The sequence below is a fragment of the Varanus komodoensis genome, unplaced genomic scaffold (genome assembly GCF_004798865.1).
Source record: "Varanus komodoensis strain SLA01 unplaced genomic scaffold, ASM479886v1 scaffold29_1, whole genome shotgun sequence".
Classification (NCBI taxonomy): Eukaryota; Metazoa; Chordata; class Lepidosauria; order Squamata; family Varanidae; genus Varanus; species Varanus komodoensis.
The window spans coordinates 218,691-243,174 of NW_025335759.1; the positions used below are offsets into that span (position 1 = coordinate 218,691).

Here is a 24,484-nt window from a genome sequence, read left to right on the forward strand (position 1 = left end):
AAAAAGTGGGGAGTAGACCATTTTGAGTAGAGATGCACAAGATTTGGGTCCACCAAAGGATGCGACAGACTGTCAAATCACAATTTGTTAGCATCCGGACCCTATTCTGAATGTGCAAGGAGGGCGGGGGGAGTGACCATGAATGGTTCTGGCTTTTGGAGCTATATATGTTCAAAGTAGCTTCTCCAAGTAGTGTTGGACTATTCAGATGGTTAGTCTGAATGAAGAGCCTGTGGTGCAAAGACCATGGAGGGCAAAGCACAGGACCTGCTGCAGCCTTTTTCTGTGTCGGGACAAAGTGAGCAAAAGCTCGGCCATAAAGTGGTTGCTGAAAGCCTGACAGTGTAAGAACAACTTTTAGGCTTAAGATGGGATTATCGATCTCCAGGAGTCCGTATTACAAGCCTTGTTCCCACAACACCTTAGAAATGCTATTTGCATGCCGGTCCACTGGAGGTCCACTCTTAGAGATGCCCAAGGTCCTTCTCCTTGTCTTGTTCCTGAGCTGATCAGGAATCCGTGTTGCAAGTCTTGCTTCCCAGGTGCCCTCTAGACATGCTAATGCCCCTGTCCTGAAGGTGGTTCTTTTTGTGTTGACTGAAATCCTTATTGTTTTATCCTAATGTTCTGTTAGCGAACTGCCTACCTGATCTCTAACGCTTCCTCCAAACTGGTAAAACTTCATGTACGAACTCCAACTTGGTAGTCCCTCTGGGGACTGCCTGCACACACATGCATTGTCTTGTATGTCTGAATGAACTGTGAATGTTCTTTCAATTGTACATCCCCAGTAAGCTCTCTCTGCGGGTGTTTTTGCACTCCCGACACCTGGAACCCCAGGGTTCTTCAAATGATCACTGAAGGTGCATTGTGCTTCCACATTCTCATGTGTATGTGTCTGTAGTATAATATAGAAACCCACAAGTTATTTGATCATTTCAATAATCTTAATAGCATAATAATAAACAGTGTTTAACTGGAAACAAGCAGAGGTCTTCTTCTTTGTGCAACCTGTGTGTGGAGCAAATGGAGTCAGCTATGAATGTGGGATTGCATTAATTTAGCTCAGCTTACAGCCTGTGCTTATATTAAATCCAGGGACTATCTTTCTAATTTTCATACATGGGCTATATGAGCCAAGGCAATTTCAAGAGCTCCTGGAGAAGGTTGAGAAAGGCTGAGACAAGGTAAGACTAGCAGTCGTGCAAACTGGTGCTGACACGAAAGAGTGCAAGGCTGCAATCCTATGCACACTTACCTGCGGGTAAGCCCCGTTTAACTAAGAAGGCCCTGCATCTGAACAGGCAGGCCCAGGCTTGCGCCGTCACGCAGCCCAAGGTGCCTTCCATCCGCAACTTTCCCCAAGATTTGGGTAGCCGCGCCCGAGCAGCGTTCAATAACTGGCACAGGCATCTCCGGATCCGCATGATCTCTCGGAATAAAAGTGGGAAAGGGGAAGCAAGAAAGGCGGGATTCAGGCGGCGCCCGGGGCTGGGACGCCTGTCAAAACGGTCCTCCAACTCGCTTTCGGAAGACCCGCTGGCGACGGAGGGCAGCATCAGGCGGCGTTCTCACGACGCGCCTGGCCCGCGAAGTCGCGCCGCGAGCCGCGGCTGAGCTCGGCTCGGCCCTTCTGGCGCTCCGGGCCCGCCTCGCCTCGCCCTTCCCTTCCCTTCCCTTCCCTGCGCTCCCCCCGCGCCCACCCGGGTTCGCGCGGCCACCGCTTGGGCGGGGATTTCTGTCCCCAGGACGGACCTGCCGCGGGGGGCGCCCGCCGCGAGGTGAACTGCCGGAACCGCGTGGCAGGAGAGGAAGGGTTGGGAGCAAGGGGGATCGCCCGCAGAAAGCAACCGGTGTCGGAGCGTGCGCTTGCCTCCGGTCGCGGGAGACTTCGGGAAGCACTTTGTGAGTAAGTTCAAGGCCACCGCGCCGCGGCGCCCGCTTTGGCCGGCCAGATCCGAGGGGTGGGGCGGCGTCCGCTGCACCCCGAGGGAAGAATCTGGGAGTGGGAGAGGGCAGCCCCCCTTTCCCGAACTTAACAGAGCTGCCCCCTGCCCCGAGTTATGGAAAGCGAACTTGGTTACGAGACGCTGACAGAAGTTTGCCTTCGGTGGGTGGGGAGCTTTGGGTTGCGCTGCAGCGGATTGGTGGTCGTGAGGGTTAGCTGGAAGACGGGGTCCGCGGGAGGCTGCTGAGGTTAGCAAAGCTGAGTGCGGGGTAGATCAGAGCGGGGGGCGCTTCGCATAAGGCGGTGCGACGGAGCTTCGGGTGCCCTCTGCGTTCGGACAGCGTATGGAGGGCGTGGTTCCCTGGGGAAGGTCGTCGGGCGGTTTCGGGACCTGTGGAATGGATCGGGGATTTCAGAGCTGTTTGGGGGGCTGAAAGACCTGCCCTTTCCCTTTTTCCTTTGAGGCACTTCTTTCCCGCTTTTCAGAGGGAAAAGTGGGAAAGAGGTCATTCTAGAATAACGTCACAGTGTGGTTACCAACAAAGCTGGATGGAATTTGGACGCTGGGCACAAACATGACAGGCACAAACAAGACCCCTGAAACACCTGTCATGTTAAGGCCAGGAAGGCTTCTCCTGTTGAATGTTTGCCTGCCATGTAGTTGTTAGTGAAAGGCATCGAAGAGCCTAGGTGTGGCTGGCTGCTGCTGGTTGATAATCTTCGACTGGGCAAGGGAGAGGAAGACGTCTACATGGGAGACTCGTGCCTTACAATTGCAAGGCTGGTGTTTACTAGAAAAACTTGCTTGGCTTAGGAAAACAGCAGCCCCATCTTTCTTCCTGCCGTATTCAGAATATTCCCAGGAGTTGCATTCCAGACTTGGGTTATTTGTGGGTGCACTGCTCTTAGTGGTGGCGTTTTGTTTTGTTTTGTTTTAGTTGTGGCGTAGTGTGAAAATGGTGCTGGACTACTGGTCGAAGTAGTTGCCGTAGGATGGGATGGCCATTCACTCAGAGGGCTTTTAGGCAGATCTCTGGAGGGGTGTGAGTGACTTTGCCCAAGCACTCACTGCAGAGCATCAGTGGGAGAAGCCTGTTGGCTTTCAGGGCAAGCTCTCTCCAGTGATAAGCCCTTGGCAAGCACACACACGGACGGAGTGTGTTCCCCGGGTCGCTTTCCTGCCCTCTGCAAGCCTGGGCTTCTGGGTCAGTGGTCACATTGGCCTTCCTTAGCGGTCATTGGCAGATGAACTGGCAAGGGAAAAAATTCCCTGACATCAGAAAGTGTGAAAAATACCATTTTATTTGAGCCAGCCTGCAGATCTGACCTTGCTGTGTGGCTCTGAGTAAGATGCTAGCTCCGCTGCTCAGTCTCCCCACCTGTGCAAGGGAAATAAAAGCAACTTGCTTCACAGGGCTGCTGTTGTGAGGGAGAAACATGATGCAAATATCAAAGGCATGCATTATTCTTAATAATTACATTGCATTTATATCCCACTTTTTTCCTCTTTGAGGAACTCAAATTAGCTTACATAGCTTCCTTTTATCCTCCCAACAACTCTGTATGGTGAGTTCGGTTGAGAGTGTGTGACTGGCCTAAAATTACTTGGACTAGAAACCAGATTTCCAAATCTTCAGTGCAGCACCCCAACCTGCACACCCCACTAGCTTTTTAACTGTGTGATTTCAAATGTGGCATTTATTTATTTATTTAAAACATTTCTATGCCGCCCCATTTGCCGAAGCCTCGGGGCGGCTCACAACATAAAATTAAAATATAATACATTCAAAATATAAAACAAATTAACACACAGTGAATCCAGCATTTATCTGAAGGTGGCCTCCCAGCGAAATCCAGACAAATTTCCTAAATGCTCCAGGTTGGAGCAGTACAGGCTGTATCTAGATTAAGTTCACCCTCCCTCCCTCCCTCCCTCCCTCTCTCTGTGTGTGTGTGTGTGTGTGTGTGTGTGTGGGCATGCACGTGTGTGTATGCAATATGTAATTGTTTATCTGTTTCAGTAACCTGTGGATTGTCTCTTTGTCAACTTGTTTTGGTCTTTTTGACAAGGAGCTATTGAAAAATACAGTGTATCCAATCACATACTCTGAAACTTTCAGTTGCTAAACATTTTTGGAGCACTTAGGATGTGTGAAGTGTTCCACAGTCTCTTTTCTCCCAATGCTCTGTGAAAACATTATTGGCCGGTCTGTGGAACTGCGAAAGAGGTAGGAATTAAAGCAGGTATCTTACAAGATACCGGTTTCTACCCACTAAACTGCATCAGCTGTTCCCTATGGCCAGTAAAATATCCTTCCAGGTAACTGAATAAGTCCTTTGAGATCTCTGCAGCACTCAGTCCAGTACTAAAAAGCATTTTATTGCATTTTCCTTCTGGAGAAAGTCACTTCCCCCAACCTCGCTGCTCAGGATTAAGCTCGTCCTCAGAATTGTTTTTACTGCCAGAATTTAATTCTGCAGCATATGCAGTGTGTCTCTGAGCATCAGCAGAGTGCATCTACTTCATTGCAGAATAAGGCATGCAGGCCGGTATGTGACATGTTTTGAATCCCATGTCCATATATGTAATACAAGTGTAAGTTACAGGCAGGTTGTATACTTGAGCATTTCTCTCTTTAAGGTATTTACATGCCTTTTGGGAATACCCTTCATGGACTTCGGCAAGGGGAGGCATAGAAATGTTCTAATAATAATAATGATGATGATGATGATGATGATGATGATGATGGACAGGCTTGCCTTGTGCCAGCTTGGCTCTCTTTAAGGATCTTTGTGATCTTCATTGCCACATGAAGATCTTATTGGCCTAGATTTTGAGTGTCCATGCTTAAAAAGAAAATCCTATTGCTATGAATTTTTAGAGGCTTCCACAACTGCTACTGGCTGTTTACGTTTGCTACTTGCAAGTGGTGATTTTTTAAAAACCATCCTTTCCCCACCTGACTTTTTCCAGACATGTTGAACCTCAACTCCCAGCCAGCATGGGCACCGAGACTTCTGGGAGTTGTAGGCTGAGATTTCTGGGAGTTGTAGCCCAGAATATCTGGAGGGGACCCAGCTCTGCTCTAAATGGATTTTAAATGAATTAGATCCTTCAGAATAGCCAGAACCCCCCTAACCTTTTGGATTTCAAACTGTCATCCGATATAGGAAGCACAACCAAGGTCAGGAATTCTGGGCGTTGTAGCTGAAAACATCTGCCGGCTCCCGGCTGGGCTGCCTGGGAAGCCCCTTTCAGGACTGAAGAACTGGGCCATACTGCAGTGTCCGAATCAGCCTCTGCTTGCAGTCCTCGCCGCTAGAGAGCATTTCCCAGCCCCTTGGCTTGCAGATGCCGAACAGGATGTCGCCGTCCTTTAAGTGGTCCCACATAGGGGCTGCTGCTGCGTGCCGTCTTTGGCAGGGCTTGGTAACTGACATGAGCCCCAGAGGAGCTGTGGGGCTGGATGCCACCAGGGCTGCGTGCGGGATATTTATAACTCCAACATCCTGCCAGCCGTGGTATATTTAGATAGTGCTGCTGCCAAACAACAAGCCGGGGAGGGGGCTCGGTGAAAGGGTTTGCAGCTGAGCTCTTTTGCACTGTGCTGCTGGCTTTCCTAAGAGCCTTCCTTTCACAGTGTCTCTGCACCCGCCCCCCACAAAACCCCAAACCATGCAAAATTAAATGCGAGAGCCATGGGCACAGAGGTGAGAGGGCTGCAGAGCGAAACCCTCTGTCTTTAGCATCTAGCATGTCTCCTGTCCTGCAGCCCAGCTCCCCTCTGCCACCTCTCCGTCCATCTCCCGAGCTGCCCCTTAAGTCCAGGACACCCTCCTAGGACTCCTGTGAGATGCCAGCTCTCTGCCTTCCCTTCCCTTTGGCACAATCCCTGGGCCCTCTGCTTCCTGAACCAAAACAAATCCCAAGGGGGGCTCACCTTCCCCTTTCCTTACTTCCCATGTCTCCCTTCGGTGTGGAAAGGCAGGCAGTAAGTGCTTGTGGTCAGGGCTCTGGCATGTTCTTTCTGCTTGCATTAGCCCATCAAGGGATACAAATGTTGCTGGTGCTGTAGAAGGAAATAATCAGGATTAGGATTCCAGATAACTCGATTTAGTTGGTCCTTTGGCCAGTCTGGAGCTATGATAGTCTGACGTACCTATCCCGCTAAACCACCAGGCTCATAGGATCTGGTAGAAAGAGCAGGCACTTAAAAGGAGCTTGTGCTAAATGATGGCCAAGCTGCATGTTATGATAACGCTGTGATGCATATGTGCATCTTCTTTTAAAATGGCACCTGTAGGGAAGTAGGATCAATGGGCCACATCCCTATGCTGTGATTCAGACCTGCCCAAAAAATCAGACACACAAATCACATTTTTAGATGTGGATGTGTGTGTGGAGAGAGAGAGAGAGGTCGATATGGTAGATTTTCTTTTGTGGCCCAGCTGCCAGTAGAGGGGGACAATTCTGAGGGGCTCTGCTGCAGGTGGGAAGGTTAACACACCTTGCCCCCAGTCTCGCTTCTAGTCCATCCTCTGCCCCGTGATTGCTATTCTGACAGCACGCATCCACGCAGCAAGATGTGTGCATTGTGGCCATTAGGATGCCCTTGGTACACATTCTTCTTTTGTGTATGGAAGAAAGTTGACTTCTTTGGTATCTGAGACCCCTCCTCGCCCCACCCAATTTGCGTCTTGCTTCCCTTTCAGTATGTCAAGAACGGATGGTATAGTTGTGTGTGGATAAACCAGCTAGTTAAATAATTTGAGGAGCAAGTATCTGTGTGAACTTGTATACCAGGCTGCCTGTGTGTGCACACACATGCATTTGGGGTGGGGAGGGGAACAGGCCAGGCGGAGCCCATTCCTCTGCACTGCCCCTACAACCCACCTGCTCTCCTCTGCAGCGTTGCCTGCATTGCTTTTGCACCTTTTGGCCCCAGAAGAGCAGAGGAGTTTAGCTCCCTTAATCTCTTTCATCTCTTTCTGCCAGGAGCTGGTCCCTTTGCCTTGATAAAAAGGTTTGTTCCCTCACCTCAGCTCTCCCCAGGTCTCGGTTATCTTTTCCTGGAAATGGCACAGAGACCTGGCAAGGAGAGCTCCTAAAAGCAGGTGCAAGGAGCTGCACAGGGTGGTCAGAAAAGAAACTTTTTGGGATGGGGATTGGCTAAAGAAGGAAAGGGGCTTGAGGGGCAGGGCAGTGAGCCTTTGAACAACCTAAGAGGGTGAGTCTTTGAACAAGCTAAGATGATCTCACTGCATGCCGAAAGAAAGTTCTCAGAGGTCTGTGGAAAAAGGCACAGCTGCAGTTACAAAGGGAAGGGTGTGCTTGTACTGGAAATTAAAACCATCTAAGGAGTGGTGCGTAAGACAGAGGTAGGTCTGCAAGGACTGACAGATCTCTGCAAGGGATCAGCGAGGATTTCTGACTCCTGCCTGTTAACAGCGGCAGCACTGAAATGACATTTCCTCTCTCCCCCACCCTCCAAACCCTGTGGCTGACATGCAGAAGACTCTGTTCAGATCTGGCATTCAAAAACAAACTCCTGGGCTCAGCATTCTTCTAATTCTCCATGGGTGTCATTTGCACCAGACTCGGGTTGATGGATCTTGAGGGATCTGTCTAATAATAGTAAATCCTTCAAGGCTGAAGTCTTCCCACCCCCCCTGATGTGAGGGGTATTGGGAAAAGAGCAAAGGAGAAGCATAACTCGTTTGGGTAAGCACCCTTGGGAGGTTCAGAATTTAGAAACTTGCCCTGGGCCGGGTGAGATTAATGGAGATAGATGAATCCGGTCTTGAATCCAGAGATGCAAACACATTGGGAAGTGGCGTTCTCCTTTTTGGTAAGGGTGATGCACGTTCAACTGTTGGACAGGGTGTGAGTGGCCACTGTTGTGTGCAGTCCATGTTAGGTGGGTGTTGGGCCATTGCCAATCTCTTACTCTAGAGGCGAGCTCTGGTGCGTTGTGATGCTCTAAGGCAGTTGGGTCTTTGAGGCAGAAGAACTGAATGGTACCTCCCATCATGCCCAAAAGGTAGTCTTAATGCACAGTGGTCCCCTAGTGGACCATGAGTTACCTTTGACTCCTCCACACCTTGTTTTTGTTTGGCTGGTTGCTTAGCAGCCCATCCACTCCCATCAGAACAGGAGTGTTGGGTGACTGGGAGCAAACTCTGGGAGCGTGATGGATTAACTGCAAATGCGTCGCCCTGGGATGGAACCAAGATCTGCTGCTGGAAGCAAGCGGCTTCACCCAGCTGGAATGAGTCCCAGCAGCCAAGCAACCTCCCCTCCAGGAATGCACTTCATGCTGGGCTAGGGGTGGAGTTGCTGAGCGCCAGGGAAAGGCTGCTGAATGGCAACAGATGATGGGGATTAAGGAAGCAAAAGTTAATACATCCAAAGTAATTCCAGGCACTGTAGATTCAGCACTCCTTAAAGTCCATTGTCCTGCCTATCTGCTTTCCCTTTTCCCTAGCGACAGGTGTCAAAATGAACCTATTACACCTCCTGTGAACTGGATCTTCGGAGCTTTGGTGGGCAGCTACCTAGGCAGACCAAGCTTCTCCTGTGTTTCCTGTACATTATGGCAGTAATGGAGATGAGATGCTTTGAGCTCTCAAAAAGGACTTTCTAAGATGATGATGGCTGTGATTGATTGCTTGGGACCCCATGACTCCATATTCAGAGATGGTCAGAAATGTGCAGGGGAACAGATCCATAAGGGGTGACCCAGGAAGCTTCTCCTCATGAGTCATTTCATCTGACCTGTTGCTGAGGCTTTCTCTTGTTTTCTTTGCAAGAGGATTAGCATGCCATTCAGAGGAAGGTAGCTTTTTTTTGGTGTGGGGGGGTCCCCTCTGCTTTTTTATATTCTCTATAGCCATTGCAAAAGTACACTAGGCTTCTCTAGTGAATGATGGCAGCATCTAGGAGCATGCCAAACTTTCCTCGCTCTGAAAAAAAGGCATGAAATAGCTGGAAAACTTGGGAGAGGCTCTGGAGGAGGAGGATATTGTGAAAAGACCCTGTGGACTTCCATGAGTCAGGATCACAAGTCCTCAATACATGCCTTGAGTGGACATGCCCCATTTTCCCCATCCAGCTGCAAGTTAACATTTGATAGGCTTGAACTTGATCTGGGAAAAAAAATCAAACGTGTGCCCTAGACAGATCTGGATCTGCTGGTAGATCACTGGGAGATTTGAGGGTTTCCTTCTAGCAACTGTTTAGCAACGGCAGCAGAGAAAAACCTTCTTCTCCTTCTAAATTCAGTGGTTGGGATTGATGAAAGCTTGGGAGGATGGCCAGGGATGGGGTTTTTTGTGAGTAAATGGTGAGCTCGTTTCTGGAACTGGAGACAACTTCCTGGACTGAATGTATGTTTTATTTGTTAATCTGAAGAATATGTCCTTGCGCCCGGCTCTGGCTGGGGGAATGCAAGGTTGCTTGGGCAAATGCCTCATTTCTTCAGGTCAGGATCAGGGGATCCAGTTCCATTTCAGAGTTGGGCAGGAAAATAGAGTACTGTGTCTCTTCTCCCGCCCAACTTTGGGGGGGAACTGGTACCTGATATTTAGAGCATGGAAGCCCAGGGCTCTGTGTCTGTCAGATGGATGCATTTTGCACAAAGATGTCTCCAGCTTGGTGTTTGCTGCAGAAAGCATTAGAGCATGGCCTTTCAATCGGAGTGAGCCAAAGGACAGGAGTGTTTTCCTCATGGTTAGTGATCACAGCCAAGCTTCCAAGCCAGAGAGAGGTTTATTTAAAGGACCTGATTGTCTGAACATGGCAAGCCTGGGGTAGGAGAGAAGGAAGCAGGAACTGCATACCTGCTAGCTCTACCAGGCCTCCCTGGTTCAGGCTTCAAAGAAACACTGGTTTTCCTTTCAGCGTTGCTACAGAACAGATGTACTGGTGGCGTTTGAACCCGTGTGCACTGATGTGCAAGGCTGTGGGCTTTCTGCATTAGCCTGTGAAGAGGTTTGTGTAACTTGAGAAGCTTGGTGCTGTGACAGTAACCAGGCTCCCGCAGCTCAGCTTGCCAGCTCAGTAAACTGCCAAAGGTCATGTGAGGTATCTGCAGCAGACACGGCTCTGCTGGGCAGCTGATAAAGATGCTATGTCAAAACACATTTGGCTCGGTTTTATTATAGATATGTGAGAGCCAGGGCTATTAAGGGGTTTCATTTGCATGTTTTTATATGTTGCTTTTTGGAAATTAGCAATCCTGCACAGCCCCGTCTCTGCAGCACTGAAATTTGTGGTGGTAGAACTGCCCAGCACCTTGCTGCCGTTTGAGCTGCAAACTATCACACGGGGTCAAAAACACAAATTTACTTTGAAACAAAGCCTGGAAATTCAGTGTCGGATCACCATTTTATTTTTGGGAAGAATGTTGTTTTGGGGTGCAGCCACTGCACTGGTGGTGCAACCCCAGGAGCGTGGCAGGGGGCAGAGAGTTGGGGGTGGGTTCAAAACGAATCCCAGACCTCCTGAAGTTCTCCACCCCCATTGTGCAGTGCTACCTTTTTTCTTCTTTGACATTGTTTAGGAAGAGTAAGGTATATTAAGGAATACTTTGTGCTTTTGCAGTTCGTTTTGGCTCTGAAGCCAGCGAAAGCCTCTGGACCGTCCAAGGGAAAGGTCTGTCTGTCTAAAGTTCTAGTTCTTGCTCAGAATAGTGCCAGACCAGTCCTAGTCCCCATTGAATGATAGCAGAGGGGGAATTAAGACGGGGTGCAAAAGCCAGTGATGGAGTGGGGCTTCACCAGTGGGAGAACCCTGTGCCTTGCAGAAGCCCCTGCTGGCACTGGAGAACTGCAGTCCGGCCTTCCAGTAAAGGTGGGGACTCAGCTGGGGCAATATGAGGTGGGGGGGAATCATGGCCATCGAGCCAAAGCTTCCTTGTTCCCCTGGCATGGCCCCGTCTCAGAGATTGTTGGCCATTTGAGCCACGGGAACCCATGCAAGGGGTTAAGATCAAAGATCTTTGAGATCTTTAAAGATCGAAGATCCGCTATGGCAGTAATGGGGGAAACATGAGGAGCAACTTCCTCATTTCCCACCCTGGTCAGACTCAAAGTGCTTTGGAAGTGGCAGATCTGTACATTGCAAGCTGAAAATTACTGCGACAACTCCATTGCAACGTGTTCCTGGAGTTCCGATATACTGCAAATGAAAGTGGAGGAGAGATTTGACTTTACACATTTTCACCACCTCTAATAGTGAACTGGATCATTGGCAGTCAGCAGAAATGGGACCACTGAGAAACAAGGGGGGAATCGGCAGGGAGAGGAACAGAATGCAGTGTCCTGGAGGAGGGTATGATGGGCTGGCTGGCTGACAGCAACCCCTGAACAGAAGCGCTTCTTTTAGGAGAACGTGCTGCAACCTTATGTTGCAGTGAGTTTTCCTGAATGGCTCTCTTGACAGTTTGAGTTCATGGGCCCTTGCAAGCTCATATGGTGAATTGTTGCTAGTTATTGCTGAAATAAAGCAGTACATTTGCACACTTCTTCCAATGAACTGGCTCATCAGCGCAGTACGTAGCAAAGGACCTTTCTCCTCCGGGAGCCTGCTTGCCGGCTTTGATTGCATGGCCGGCAGAAGGGAGCCCTGAAATGTCCGCGAACACCCTGGAGACAGGTTATCATCTGCAAACATTGCAGAGCAGCTTTCAGGACTGCCAAAGGCCCATTGCCATAGCAACGGGCCTTTGCCCTCCTTCTTCCCAGGCCAGCTAGGCCATTTCAGGATGTGAAATAATGGGTCCACACCAGCTGTTCCAGGAATGGCTTCCTCCCCGCCCCCTCAGCAATTTCCATGTCCACTTGACTGTCCTGGACACCTCCCTTGCACGCACTGCGTGACTCCTTCCTCTCCGACTATTTTGGTGCCTGCACAATCCGCCTGTTCTCATGTCCCACCTCTTTTCCCACCTCAGCTACCAGGCAGCTTCCTTAGCAGAACTCCATTCTTAACTGACTTCCTGCTGCTAATGGATTTTTTATTTCAGTTCCACCATTATGGGCACCGAGAAATAATCACAAATGGCTTTTTGGGTAGCTCCTATTGACTTGCCTGTCGTTTTGAGCTGCCAACTTCTGTCCTCACGGGGCTCCTGCGTGTTCATGACGGAACCCGAGGAGCAGAAACTCAGCAAGAGCTGCATTCCTGCAGCGAGGGAGCGATGGAAAGAGGTGGGGGGAAGGCGATTTGCTGGATTCCTGGGGAGCGCGGTGCAGCTGCCAAATGCAGAGGAGCCCTACCGGGCAGAAAGGTGGCTGCCCTATTGAACCCCTTCATTGGGAACAGCTGGCGGTGGCAAGGAGACTCCGCGCAGAAGTACACGTCCCCAAAGGCGCTGCTTTCCTGGGGAGAGCATTTTTGCTGGGAAAATAGGGCAGGGTGGAAACCCTTCTCCACAATTGGTATCCCAACAGGGTGGCCCTCCCTGGCCAGTGCTGAGCACAGTATTCAGGAAATGCTTAGCTTAATGAGCGCTTTGATGCCAGCTTCTTCCCCAGGCCTTGCCCTGCTATAGCAGAGTGACGTTCTGGTCTCTAATCAGCTGGTGATCGGCGATAAGAGCTCTTCCTTGCACTGGGTAGCAGGCAGGCCCTGGAACAATGCGGTCCTGCTTGCCTTGTTGTGAGTGGGCTTGCAGAGGCTTGGTCCTTGGACGGCCGTCTGAAGGTGCCATGAAGTGCTTTGGTCCTTTATGCCAGGTGGCTAGGAAGAAGCCTTCCCCTGCTTGCCTCCGCCTAGGTTTTGGCACCACATTTTGCCCCCACCCTCAGACAGAATGAGGCCCTTAAGGGCTTTTCCAGGTTGGAACTCAGTTCCCAGGCTGAAAACGATTCCTCGCTTCTGCTCTCTGGGAGAACATGACATTGTTCCCTGAAAACACTGTAGATGATGGACCCAAAGGTACAAGATAGATCCAAAGGCTGAGCAACTCCCTGCACAATTTTGCTACCTATGTGCAAGCTGTGAAATTGGGGGTGGGAGGATTGGGGACAAATGGGGAGGGGCGGCATTCTTCTGTGAGCAGCGAGGGGCTGCTGGCTTTGCTCCTACACTTCCCCTTGGAATGAGAGTCTTCCTTCACCTTATTTCATTCCTGAGAGAATTGTCTCTGTGTGTGATGCAGATGGGGCAGAAATCAAGTTATCCAGAAGTGCTTCTCTTGGATGATGTGCTTCTGTGAGAAACAGGTGGTGATGAAGCAAGATGAGCCCAGGGAGGGGACACAGCCCCCTCCGCCACAAATTTGAAGCAAGAGAGGGGGTTCCCCCTTAACGAGAACTTTATTTGCAGTCTTCCTCAAGAGTCCCAAGAGCTGGAAAAACCCAGCAAAGCTCAGCATAGCTCTCCCTGTACATCAAGCGTAGTCCTCCAATGTTGTTCATCTCTGCAGAGTGCCCTTCCTCACCCTTTGATCAGCTTTGCTCATTTGTAGAGTGTTCTAAAGGCTACCTGTGGCCAAGGATGGGACCTTGAGAGGTGAGAGGGCTTTTGCTTTTTTGCTTTCTTTTTTAAGGGGCAGCCTCTTTTGCTTTGCCTCAGTCAAGGATCTGACTGTCTTTCCTCTTATCCCTTCTCAGGATAGCCATGTATACGTGGATCCTTCTGCTTCTGTGTGGCTTCATGATAGGACCCACAGTTTCAGGTAAGGTTGGTGGATGGCTGGGGAGGAAGAGGAAGGGAGGAAGAGGAAAATATGTCAAATATCTGCTGATATTTGGCCAGTTAAAAATAAGGGTTGCAGGTTGTTGTCCTCCTTGCTTTAAAAGAGAAAAGACAAGCCATTTGGCAGAAATGTGCATGCATTAGCTTACTCTGCTTCTTCTTAGCTTGGAAGGGAGCTGTGTAACAGTCTGGAAGATTTGTTTAGCTCCTTCTGGTGTCTAAATGTTTGGCAGACATTTCTCAAATGTTTTCTGCATTTCTACAAGTGCTGGGGCAAACCCCCCCCACTGGCTTGTAGCCTCTCTTCTCGCATGCCGTAGGCTCAGAATTGCATGATGACAAACTGCAAATTCTGTTCTTGTGTGCAGAGCACCAATTACAGTCGGCAACAGAGCTGAAAACTCTTCCATCGCATGAAGGCAGAATTGTCCAACTGGCTCAGTATTTGTCTTTCTGACTAGCAGGCACTTCAAGGTCTCTCCTGTAGACCTCTTTTTCTACAGTTATATTGGAGGATTTTTCATCTGGAGTGACAGGGACTGAAAATACTGAGCTGTGGGCCCTTCCCTTGATCGAATCATCCATTACTGGATTTCCTTCCCTGCACCCCTCTCCGTGGCCATGCTTTTCTAATAAGACTGATCAAACTGTGCTGAGTTTCTTAACATCTGCATTCCTAAGGGTAGGAAGCATGCATTAAAAATAAGATGCTTCATAATTGGAGTACATTTTGGGGGCTGAAGAATTATACTGCTCAGTTTTGCTTAACTACTGCTCTTAAATTAATTTGCATTGGATCTTTTGCATGGCTTAATGAATGTAAGAGTGAGATGCATCCTAAGAAAGCAACTCTGCTTTGATCTGGCAACTTAGGGAGAAAAGGGGAGCTGCTGGCTGCACTACCTAATTAGGGAGGAAGGAGCAGTGCCCCCTACCCCACAAATGAAATCTGCAAACCCAACCCCTGAATCTCACCCATTCCAACCACTCCTGAGCCCTCCTACATTTGCAAAATCAACAGCTTGGAGCCACATAAGCAGACCCACCATTAACAGAATTAACAATGAAGCAAATGGCTTTAAAACAGAGGTGACCGGGGGGGGGGGGCAGCTTCAATCCTTTCACTCCTGATGCTCCCCCCATCTGGATCAATGTGCTTGGGACCTGCTATTTGCAAGCAGGTGGGTGACAGAGTTTCTATTGGCTGAATGGGAGCAATGCCTCCAAATGCAAATAGCAGGTTTGGGAGCAATCATGGCTGTGGTAGGGGGCCAAAAATTAAAGCCCCCCTCCCCGTTTCTGGATCCATATGACAGTTTGCCACCCATGCCTGCAATTGGCTTTGAAAGCCATTTGCACAGTGGCTACTTACACAAACAGAATTTGTGGCTGAATCTTGAGCAGCACTGTGGCAAAAATAAGCACGCTTCCCCCCTCCTCCCCACCCGATGGCTTAGGTCCAATTCTATGCATGTTTTGACAGGAAAATCCCTACATTTCCCAGCTTGGCCCCATCAGCACAGCTTGCTGGGGATGCTTGGGAGCTGTATGACTTCCCGTCTCAGCACGCATGAGATTGCATCCTGGTTTTCCAAGCTTTTCCCATCTGGACTAGTTTATATGTGAATATTACATACTGGAAGCTGACCAAAGAAGAGAGATCCCCTGACTGCCCTGCTTTGGAACTGCCCCCAGCATCTGTCTGGCTTCTCTCAGGAGGCACACTGAAAAAGAACACCGGCTGTGCAGTTGTGAGCTTGTTTCTGGAATTGTCCACAAATTCTTGGCCTGAGTGCCCCGCTCTTTCCTTCTTAGCCTATGTGCCCCTTGCCTGAACTGCTATTCTGCACCTGGCTGCTCTCTGAACCAGCTTCGAACTGGTTGACATGACATGACTGTGCAAGGCCAGCATGTCCTAAGCATCATATCTCAGTCCAAGTCAGAATATGCACTTGATCTGTGAAACTGGCTCAGAGACCCAGTGCCTAAAAGGAGCATCTTTTCCTGCATCCACCAGCTAGGACCTTAGGTCATCTTCACAGCCTCTCCAGATGCCCCTGTTGATGGATGTGAACCAGGTAAAGGAGGGAGCCTTCTCAGTTGTGGCTTCTTGGTTTTGCAATGCCCTCCTCAAAGAGGCTCTCCCCTTGCCTACATGGTTATCTTTTTGGTGCCAGAAAAGAAAGAAAAATCTACCTTTTCTCTCAGGCATTTTAAAGTTTATTATTTATTGTTACCGATTAGATTTATAGCCTGGTTTAGCTGGTTCTAAACCTGTCCCAGCCAGGAGATGGGCAGCCATAACACGTTGCTCACAAATTGTTTTATCAAGATCAGGAAAGACAAATGCAAAGTAATCTGATGCAAAGCAACTGAAGTGATTAACTTGGGGCACTCCTGTTGCTCATTGCTGCACGTCTCTTCCAGAACCACCGAAGGACCAGCCTCACGATCCCTTCAATTATGGTGAGTTAATTGTTGCTAACGGCCTTCCTGGGGCTGCAGAACTGACTGCAAGGACAGAAAGTCTCCAGAGAGCTTGAGGAATTATGAACCAAAAGTACCCAATTGAATATCCTGAATTTCTGGAATTTACTTCAGACTGTCAAACCCATGCAGATGACCCCCAGTGCTGCTTCCCTGAATGCAAAGACCCCAGTGGCCATGGTGGCTGGGGATGGTGGGGGCTGTAGTCCATTCTGGGACAAGGCTGCCCCACTGCAAATGAGGGGGATGTTCCCAGCCGGACCAACTTCACACCTGCCTTCTTCCTCCCCAGATTATCAGTCGCTGAGAATCGGGGGGCTGGTTTTTGCCGTCGTTCTGTTCCTTCTTGGCATCCTGATTGTGCTCAGTAAGTAGGTGTCCCCACAGACTGCAGCTGCAGCTGCCTCACGCCGAGTCAGGACCGAACTGCATGTCACGTGTGCCTTTTGTCCCCAGCAGGTTGCTTTAATGAAATGTAACTGCAGACACGCCATCTACCTGGCCCGCCCTTTCCCTTTCCTGCCCCAACCAGCAAAACCCTGGCTGTTGATCCCCTTCCAGCAGGGGGAAAAGGAGTGGAAAGCAGTTGGGGTGGTATCAAAAGGGGATGGGCTGAGAACATCCCATCCCGCCCTCCCTGCAGGAATGTACAGAACTGCTTTTTGCAAAAAGCAATTCTGTGCTTCCTGAGGCAGGAAAAGGCCTGCAGTTCCCAGCATGCGCCAGGCTGCCTAGACAGCAGCTGCAGCACGTTTTCTGTCTGAACATGCATCAGATCTGGCCCTCACCTCTTCCACCATCCAGCCCTGTGTTGGCTGCGCGGCATCTCCGGCCCAACCACATCGCCTCTGGCCAGATGAGCTCTCGGTGCTGCCATCCCTACCCTGCCACGAGGAACCTGTGGAAACCAGGCCTCAGCCTGGGGACTGCCACTGGCCTTCTGCATGTGGGATGCGTTCTGCTCCAACCACTTACCAGCACCGTCCTTCCAGAAATTGGCTGGAAACACTAGCCTGCCCCCCCCCCCCCACGTTCTAATCCTTCCATGCAGCTCACAATATTTGGCATTTGTCTTTCTTTCCCAGGTCGGCGCTGCCGTTGCAAGTTCAACCAGCAACAAAGGTAACAGCTTTCTCCTGAGAAGCTGAACTGAGTGGGAGGTTTGGAATAGAGGCTGGATTATGAGTGAGGCTCATGTTACGAAGGAGTGGAAATTCTACTATGTTTGGAGGTGGTATTATGGAGGAATGGAGGCTGTATAATATGACACATGCAGATGACTGATCTAGTACAGAGAGAGGCAGAAGCTCCATGCAGGCATTTAAAGAATAGACGTGGGCAGAAAGCAGGGCCCCCAACGTCCCTCTCCCAGCCTGTTTGACCCCCACTGAGGGGAGGAGTCTAAGTCTGTTCCTACTCAACATGGTAAGGATGGGGATGGAGCCGGTCCATGTGGGCACAGGGGTGTCCGTGTTGCCATTCCATACTTTGACTGGCCATGCTAAAATGCTAAAAAGGTAGTGCTTGGTTATGTGGTGGCTGGGGATGAGGGAGGTTGCAGTACAGCACCCCTGGACATTCATCAGATTAGGGAAAGCTGCTTTATGTCCACATGTGCTCTTCGAACACTTTCGTAGGGCTACGTATGCCCATAGTGTGAGAATAGCTAGCTGCACACTGGGGAATATGATCCCAGCTGCTTGCTTGCACTGAAGGCAATAAATGCCAGTTCTCCTTGTCTTTCCTCTTTCTCACTCTCCCATTTGAATTGTCTCTTCATCTTCCTGCTGGGGAAGATACATTCAATATCGGGATTTTATTTCCTCAGCTGTGCCTGTGCTAATAATTGCTTTCTTCAGGGAGGGAGCCGGAATTGCAAGCAGGGAGAGATTTGGTATTAAAAGGTTATAACGGTAAACATTTTGTAAATGTTTATCTGTAAATGATGTTTTAATTTTGAAATTATATACAGCTTTTCTGGCACAACGGGGAAAGTTGGGCATTGCAAAATCATGAATGCCGGCAGGCTGCAAGTCCTTTCCCCTCTGGGGAAAGTTTCTTGCAGCGTATCCTTTGCTGGCCTCAGCCAGCACTGACTCCCCAGGAAATTTGAGACACGGGCCAGAAACATGACTGCTCCTCGTGAGGCAAGGCAAGTCGCATGGCTCAGGCAGCAGCCGTGGGTGGAGTGGCCAGCCAGGGAGTGGCGCCTGGGGCTCGCCATAATGCCTGCCCCATGCCAGCCCTGCTGTGAGCTATCCTTTCTCAGAGCAATGGATTGCGGGTCCCAGTTGTGCTGCTTACTGTGGTGGCAGCAAATCCTGTTTAATGCAGCAGCTTTTAAAACAGAAACAGAAAAGCCAGGCTACTGAGGACAGAGGCATCCAATCTTGTTGCCAGCCCTGGCTACAAAAACGAAAGGCTGAAATGGACCAAAGTCTGCTTGTGAAGATCCAAGGAGATACACCTCTTCTTCCAGTTATTGCAAAGAAAAAAAATCAGAGAAGGTTCATGACAGGCAGGTGAGGGAGCATCTAGCAGCTGGTGATTGTCAAATATTTAGGGCCAGATCCAGAGGATATACTAACTTTCCCACCCCCAGCTTTGTGTCCTCCGTTGGCCACCATTTGCAGCCATCCTCAGGGCACCAGTTTGGGGCCTGCTGACTAGGACCTTGTTGAACAGGGATGCTGTTTTCAACTGAGGAAGAGACAGTGTTCCCATGAGATTGGTTCTGGCCACCTTGCCGCCTGCGATGCAAGCAAAGGCCTCTCTTAATTCCTTCCCCTCTGCAAACGGCAGTGGAGGCTCTGGCAGTTTCTCCCCTGGATGTGGGCTCACATGCAGATATTACCAGCTGAGGTGGCTTGGTGGAGGGCTCCTCCCAGGCCTTTGCAGGGGGTGTGGGATGCTGGGGTGCTAAGGCCCCCTTTGCCTTGGTCATGAAGTAAGTCCTGGAGTAAAAGCTAAAAAGGTGACGTTTGGTTGTGTGGCGGTATTCAGTGCGGCCAGATGCTAGAATCAGACAGGACTTCCGCCCCTTTTAAAAGGTGTGCAGAAGAGGGGATTCTGCCAGTGCTGCTTGCTGTGCAGGTGGCGCGACACTGGCAGAAAGAGGAGGAGCCTTTTAATGCTGTCATTTGTATCTAATGCACCTTATTCACCAGGGGGAAAGAAGGGTGTGCTTATATGGCAGAATCCCTTCAACTTGGTGGCTGCATTAAGAACCGGAGACAAAGTATCTGAGATTAAACCCTTGGGCTTCCAGTTGTCTGTTCATTGACTTAGAGCAAAGGAGCTCTAATAATAATAATAATAATAATAATAATAATAAATAATAATAATAACTAGCACCTGCAACGAGTGCAAGGCAGCAGCCTGCCAGGCATGCCCTCTTCCAGAGAACTCCGTTCCATCCCCCTCACCCTGACACACCCTGTGCTATTCGCAGTGCGTTCGGATTGACCGTTGGAGTGCCAGCTTGGTGTGGGCACATGGGAGAACAGCACTGGTGATCTAGAGATTCCATGTGCATTGTGGTTTGGAGTCACAGTTCTGGCTAAGAGGGATGGTAGCCCACTGCAGCATCCTTTCTGGTGTCCCCTTTCTCTGCATCCTACTGAATTGGCAAGAACCATTGACTCCCATTACTTTCACTAATAATCATGGCTAGTGTGCTGTAAAGCAGTTATTTCTGCCACCTTCCAGCAGGGGGAGGTATTGCTTTGCTCTTGTACCATATCCTCAGGTTTCCTAGGAAGCAGCAGCCTCTTTGGGGTGCCCAAAATGAAGTCAGTTATTTGCATTAAAATATCTTGGTTGCACAGAAAAGTTCTTGAGAGTTGTGAACAAAGCTAGGAATTTGAGAAACATATGCCTGTTTTGTTTGGTTTCCAGGACGGGTGAACCTGATGAGGAAGAAGGCACCCTGCGCAGTTCAATCCGGCGTAAGATTCATCCTGTTCCAGTCACCCTTCTTCCCTTTCCCCCATTGGGCCTCAGTTTTCCTTAAAACTTGAGGACTAGAAACGAGAGAGAGAAGCAGAGCCTGCTTCTCTACCAGATTATAGGTTCTGCATGCAGGAGCCTTTCTGGATCAGCAGGCACATGTGGAATTTTGCAAGAACTGTCACTGGTTCCTTTGCTTGCATCTTGCAGTAGTTCAAGAGAGTGTTAGGGGCATAAAATAATCCTTTCCCGGAAAGCAAACTGAGGAGACTAAAAGGAAAGTCATGTGCCCCAGAACCTGAGTTCTGAAGCACTCTTTTGAACCCAAGTAGCGTTGAGGCTGGCCAGAAGAGGCCCACAGATGCTCATGTGTCCCACCATGACAAGACACTGAAGCTGGAGGAATGCAAGGAGAGCACAGAGCTGTAAACATCCTTTATAACACCGGGAGATCAGTGTGAATCATGTATCAGGTTGAGGCTTGTGATGGGTCAAATTGTACGAAGAATTTGATATAGAAATGGCTTTCCTACTCGGAGGATGGGAGAACACAAACCTCCACAGTGGGATATTAGTTCTTTGCATCATGACGGGACAGTAATGTGTCTGTTGTCTGCCTAGATCATGTACTCTGGGCCAAGATGGGCTCTGGGGCTGTTTTGATCTGTCTCGTAAGAGACACTGGAGGGAACAGACTGTCTTAGCCTGGGGAGTATTAGCAAAAGGACAGAATTAATCTTTTCAGGGAAACAGCCCTTTCTCTTTCTTTCTTTTTTAAAAACGTGTATCTTTCTGAAACCTCACTAGGTTTATCCACCAGGATGAGATAGACAACACCTGTAATTGGTGAGTTGCTTCTGGAAAGTACAACAGTGCCATGTCTGGTTGGGCTAACTTCAGTCGGGCTGCCACCTTAATGCATTTCTAGACCAGTCCCCAGCTTTGTTCATTATATAAACAACAACAGTTCTGCCCTCTCCTCTCTACCTTCCTGTGGGTTTTGTGAGCTCCAGGTGGTATTGGAAACAGAACTTCATTCCAAATGAGTGTTGGTGTGTACCACGTGTTGACTGACATCACCTGGCAGTATTTACACATGAATTAAGTATTGGAGTCCAAGCATCCAGAGAGCATTTCCATGTCACCTCAAACACTGATCCCACATTGTCATGAATGGGAGGAACAACTCTGCCCCCTCTCCTCTTTTGGACTGAGGAGGCCACGCAAGAGCTGGGCTCTCCATGCAACAGCTGGAGGGCAAGAAGTAGGACCTCTGGGCCATGCAGCTGTCGTGGCCTGGTGTTCTCCAGTTGTGCGGGATTACCCTTCCCATCGGCGGTAGCCAGCATGGCTGCTGAAAGGTGCCAGCTTGGAGAAATCTCCATCTGCATTGTGAAGGAAGGGTGGTTACATTTCTTTGCCATCGTGCAGAAGTTCCCGGGAACATCAGAACTGGGCAGTGTTTCTTCGTGGGGAAGTTTCCAGCTTCGGCAGCAAACTGTCAAGTGACACACATGTGTGTTGTGAAGCAGCACAAGGAGAGAAGGCCTATTCCTGGTTACTAACACAGGCAGTCCCCAGGTTATGAACGAGTTCTGCTCCGGAGAAAATGGAAATTCATTTTTAAGTTGAATGTGAATGTAAGTTGGATCACTTGTAGTTGGCCCTCCACATTTGTGGGGGTCGGGGGTGCAGGACCCCTGCGAAAACCATGAGTATCTCTGCCCACCCACCCCCATCCAAACTCACCAGTGCCTCCTCTTTGCAGTGAGGAAATGATGGCGAGGTTTTCCTCTTGGGTAGGACAGGAAGGCACGCTGCGGATGCTTCCCTCTCTCCCCTGTCACTTCCTCTCTCTGTGGCGATGAAAATTTTCTGCAGTATTTTTTTCTAATTATATTAATTATTTCTAATGTTCTATTTTCTTCTAATTTTTTAGAAATAACAATTTCTAAGTATAATTAATAATTCTAATAAAAACAAATGCTGTTTGTTCATACGTATGGGATGTTCATAACTCAGACATTTGTAGCTCGGGCACTACCTGTATGCACTGATAAATACATACTGTTTTCTGCATGCTAGCTGCTTCAAATTCAAATTCTCTGAGAAAACTCTGCCATTAAATCACTTCAAGCATTCATTTTATCCTAATGACCACCCCCTGAAGGGGGTTGGTCTAGAAGAGGGTGCCTGGCCAAGGTCAACCATGATCAATATCTGGCTATTGGATGGTATATAAAAGCAAGAAAATAAATAAATAGACCACTGAGCTTCAGGGCTGGGTGGAGATTTCAGCCTGAGCTTCCTGAGGTCTAAGCTGGTGTTCAAACAACTATACAACTGTCTAGAAAGTCCTACAGATCCCAGTATCCCCAGCTAGCATGTCTGGGAGCTGTAGGGCTTTCCTCGGTCTAAGCACGCATAGAATTGCACCCTTCGTTAGCAAAGGGTTAGTGATCTTCATGTTCCTTCATTCATCCCTTTATCTCGTTTTTATTTTTTCAAAGGAACAGAAGTAGTGGAGTGCATGTGGATCTAGCAGTGCCAGTGCATTGTTGCAAACGAATATGCGGATGATGCCCTTGAATATCCCTGAAACCGGGTATCACCTGCTCCCAGGTTTTACAAATCTACATGAAAACAATATTCTGTCTCCAGGGTAGAATATGGAATATCCTTTCCGCTCTTGAGGGAACTTGAATAAAAGAACATTCCGCAATAAAGTGCCAGTTACCGAAACACAGCAGTATTCAAAGCAGGGCAGCACATCAAAATCCTTTCCGTCAACCTTTTCACAAAAAGAAAGGTGTGGGGAAAGATTCAGAGGTCTTTATCTGGCAGAGGCATCCCAGCCTTCTAAAATGAGGAGGAAGAAAGCTTCTCAGAAGCTGGGAAAGCACCTGACAATTCATACATGGGGCTAACAGAAGGGGTGCCACCATCTGGGAAACCCCCAAGGGCTGGATTTGGGCCTGAGCTTCTTCAGCGTTGTGCCAAAGCTGCCCAGCTGCATCCAGGAAGGGTGAGTCCTTTGGAAACTGCCTGGAAATGGACTGTCAGCCAGGCATGAAGTTGCGATATGAGTAGCACAAGTGAAGTAATAGGAAGGCATCTGTCAGAGCAAGAAGGCAAAGGAAACCCTGAGACGTTCTTTTGGTGCCACTGGGCCCTCACGGCAGCTCGTTCTGGTCCTCAGACTTCTCCATGTTTAAGTTCTGCCTTCCTGCCTCACTCCCGTGTTTTCTTTTTCCTCCTAGGCTGCTCCTGATTTGCCACTCCCGCGGACCCCAAGCGCTCCCTTTCCTGCTCAGCTCAGCACTAGCCTCGCACCCCTAGCCCCGGCCAAGCCAGGCTTCTTGACTCGTTAACTGTGCCCAGATGCCCTCATGGTGATCCCAGCCCCTCTTAGCTTGCAAGCCCCGATGCACCCGCGCTAGGCCTGCTGCTGGGAGGGCGCACTCCTTCGGGGAGAGCGAAGGGGCTGTCACCCCAGCCTTTTGGCTGGCTTAGTTCTAGCGCTCAGCTCTAGACAAGGCTGAACCTGCTTTCTCTTGCTGCAATGAAAAGCCTCCCCATGGTATGCAGGGAGATTTTGGGCCTGCTCTTCCGCTTAACCCTCAGTTAGGCTGCTCCTTTGAAAGCCGAACCGATCAGCATGGCCAGAGACAGATAGTCCCTCCTGGCTTGGAGCGTGACAAGACAACAGAGGTGGTTGAGTGGTCTCTGCCCCCCGGCTCTTGTGTCTAGAGAAGAGACTGAAGGAAACCAGCAGCTCATCCAGGGCAGGGTCATTCAGTGGCAGTCTGGGGACCTGTAGCGGACTTGCTTTGTGCTGGTTGAGGAGGAGAGGGGGGCGGCTTGCTTCTATCCTGAACTGTCAATGGTTCACACTCAAACTAATCTGGAAGCAGGGTGGGGAACCTTTCACAGAGTCATCTCTGCACCCCTTGTGGAAATCTTCCTTCTCATTTCTTAATTGTAGGTGTAAATAAATAAATATCTAAAGAAGCATTGATGGGACTTATCGTTGGGCTGGGTACCAAGCCTGCATGGGTGAGTGGATGATTTGCGTTGGCTTGGGAGCAGGAAAGGTGTTTGGAGAGAAAGTTCAGTTGTTCTTAATTATATCCCACTTTTCTCCCACTGTGGGACTCAAGGTGGCTACTTGTGGTTCCCAGGTGGTCTCCCCTCCAAGCTCAGGCCATTCCCAGGCCTGCTTAGTTTCAACATGGTGGATGCCTTCTGTGCCTTCAGGCCATAATCTAGGCCCAACTAATCCACTCTTTCTGAATTTTAAATTTTTGTTCTGCAGCACAAAGCAAAAGTTATGCTTTGAATTTTTGAATTTTATGATGGAAATTCTTCAGAAAAAGGAAGCAGCAACAGCACACAAAGTT

General features: G+C 49.4%; 1 protein-coding gene across 1 annotated transcript; it reads left to right on the plus strand.

Moving 5' to 3' along the window:
• The first annotated feature begins 1,812 nt into the window (after window positions 1-1,812).
• LOC123025968 (phospholemman-like) lies at window positions 1,813-24,098 on the plus strand. The gene is made up of 8 exons (XM_044435162.1): window positions 1,813-1,905; window positions 13,565-13,629; window positions 16,077-16,115; window positions 16,429-16,503; window positions 17,222-17,258; window positions 20,034-20,083; window positions 20,892-20,930; window positions 23,345-24,098. Exons 2-7 carry the CDS (start codon window positions 13,572-13,574, stop codon window positions 20,912-20,914), a joined length of 282 nt encoding a protein of 93 aa, XP_044291097.1. The 5' UTR covers window positions 1,813-1,905; window positions 13,565-13,571; the 3' UTR covers window positions 20,915-20,930; window positions 23,345-24,098.
• The last annotated feature ends 386 nt before the right edge of the window (window positions 24,099-24,484 follow it).

Coding starts and splice junctions, on each gene's coding strand:
- LOC123025968 (XM_044435162.1), top strand. CDS start 13,572: ATGTATACGTGGATCCTTCTGCTTCTGTGTGGCTTCATGATAGGACCC. Junction 13,630..16,076: donor GATAGGACCCACAGTTTCAG/GTAAGGTTGGTG, acceptor CGTCTCTTCCAG/AACCACCGAAGGACCAGCCT. Junction 20,084..20,891: donor CCTGCGCAGTTCAATCCGGC/GTAAGATTCATC, acceptor AAACCTCACTAG/GTTTATCCACCAGGATGAGA.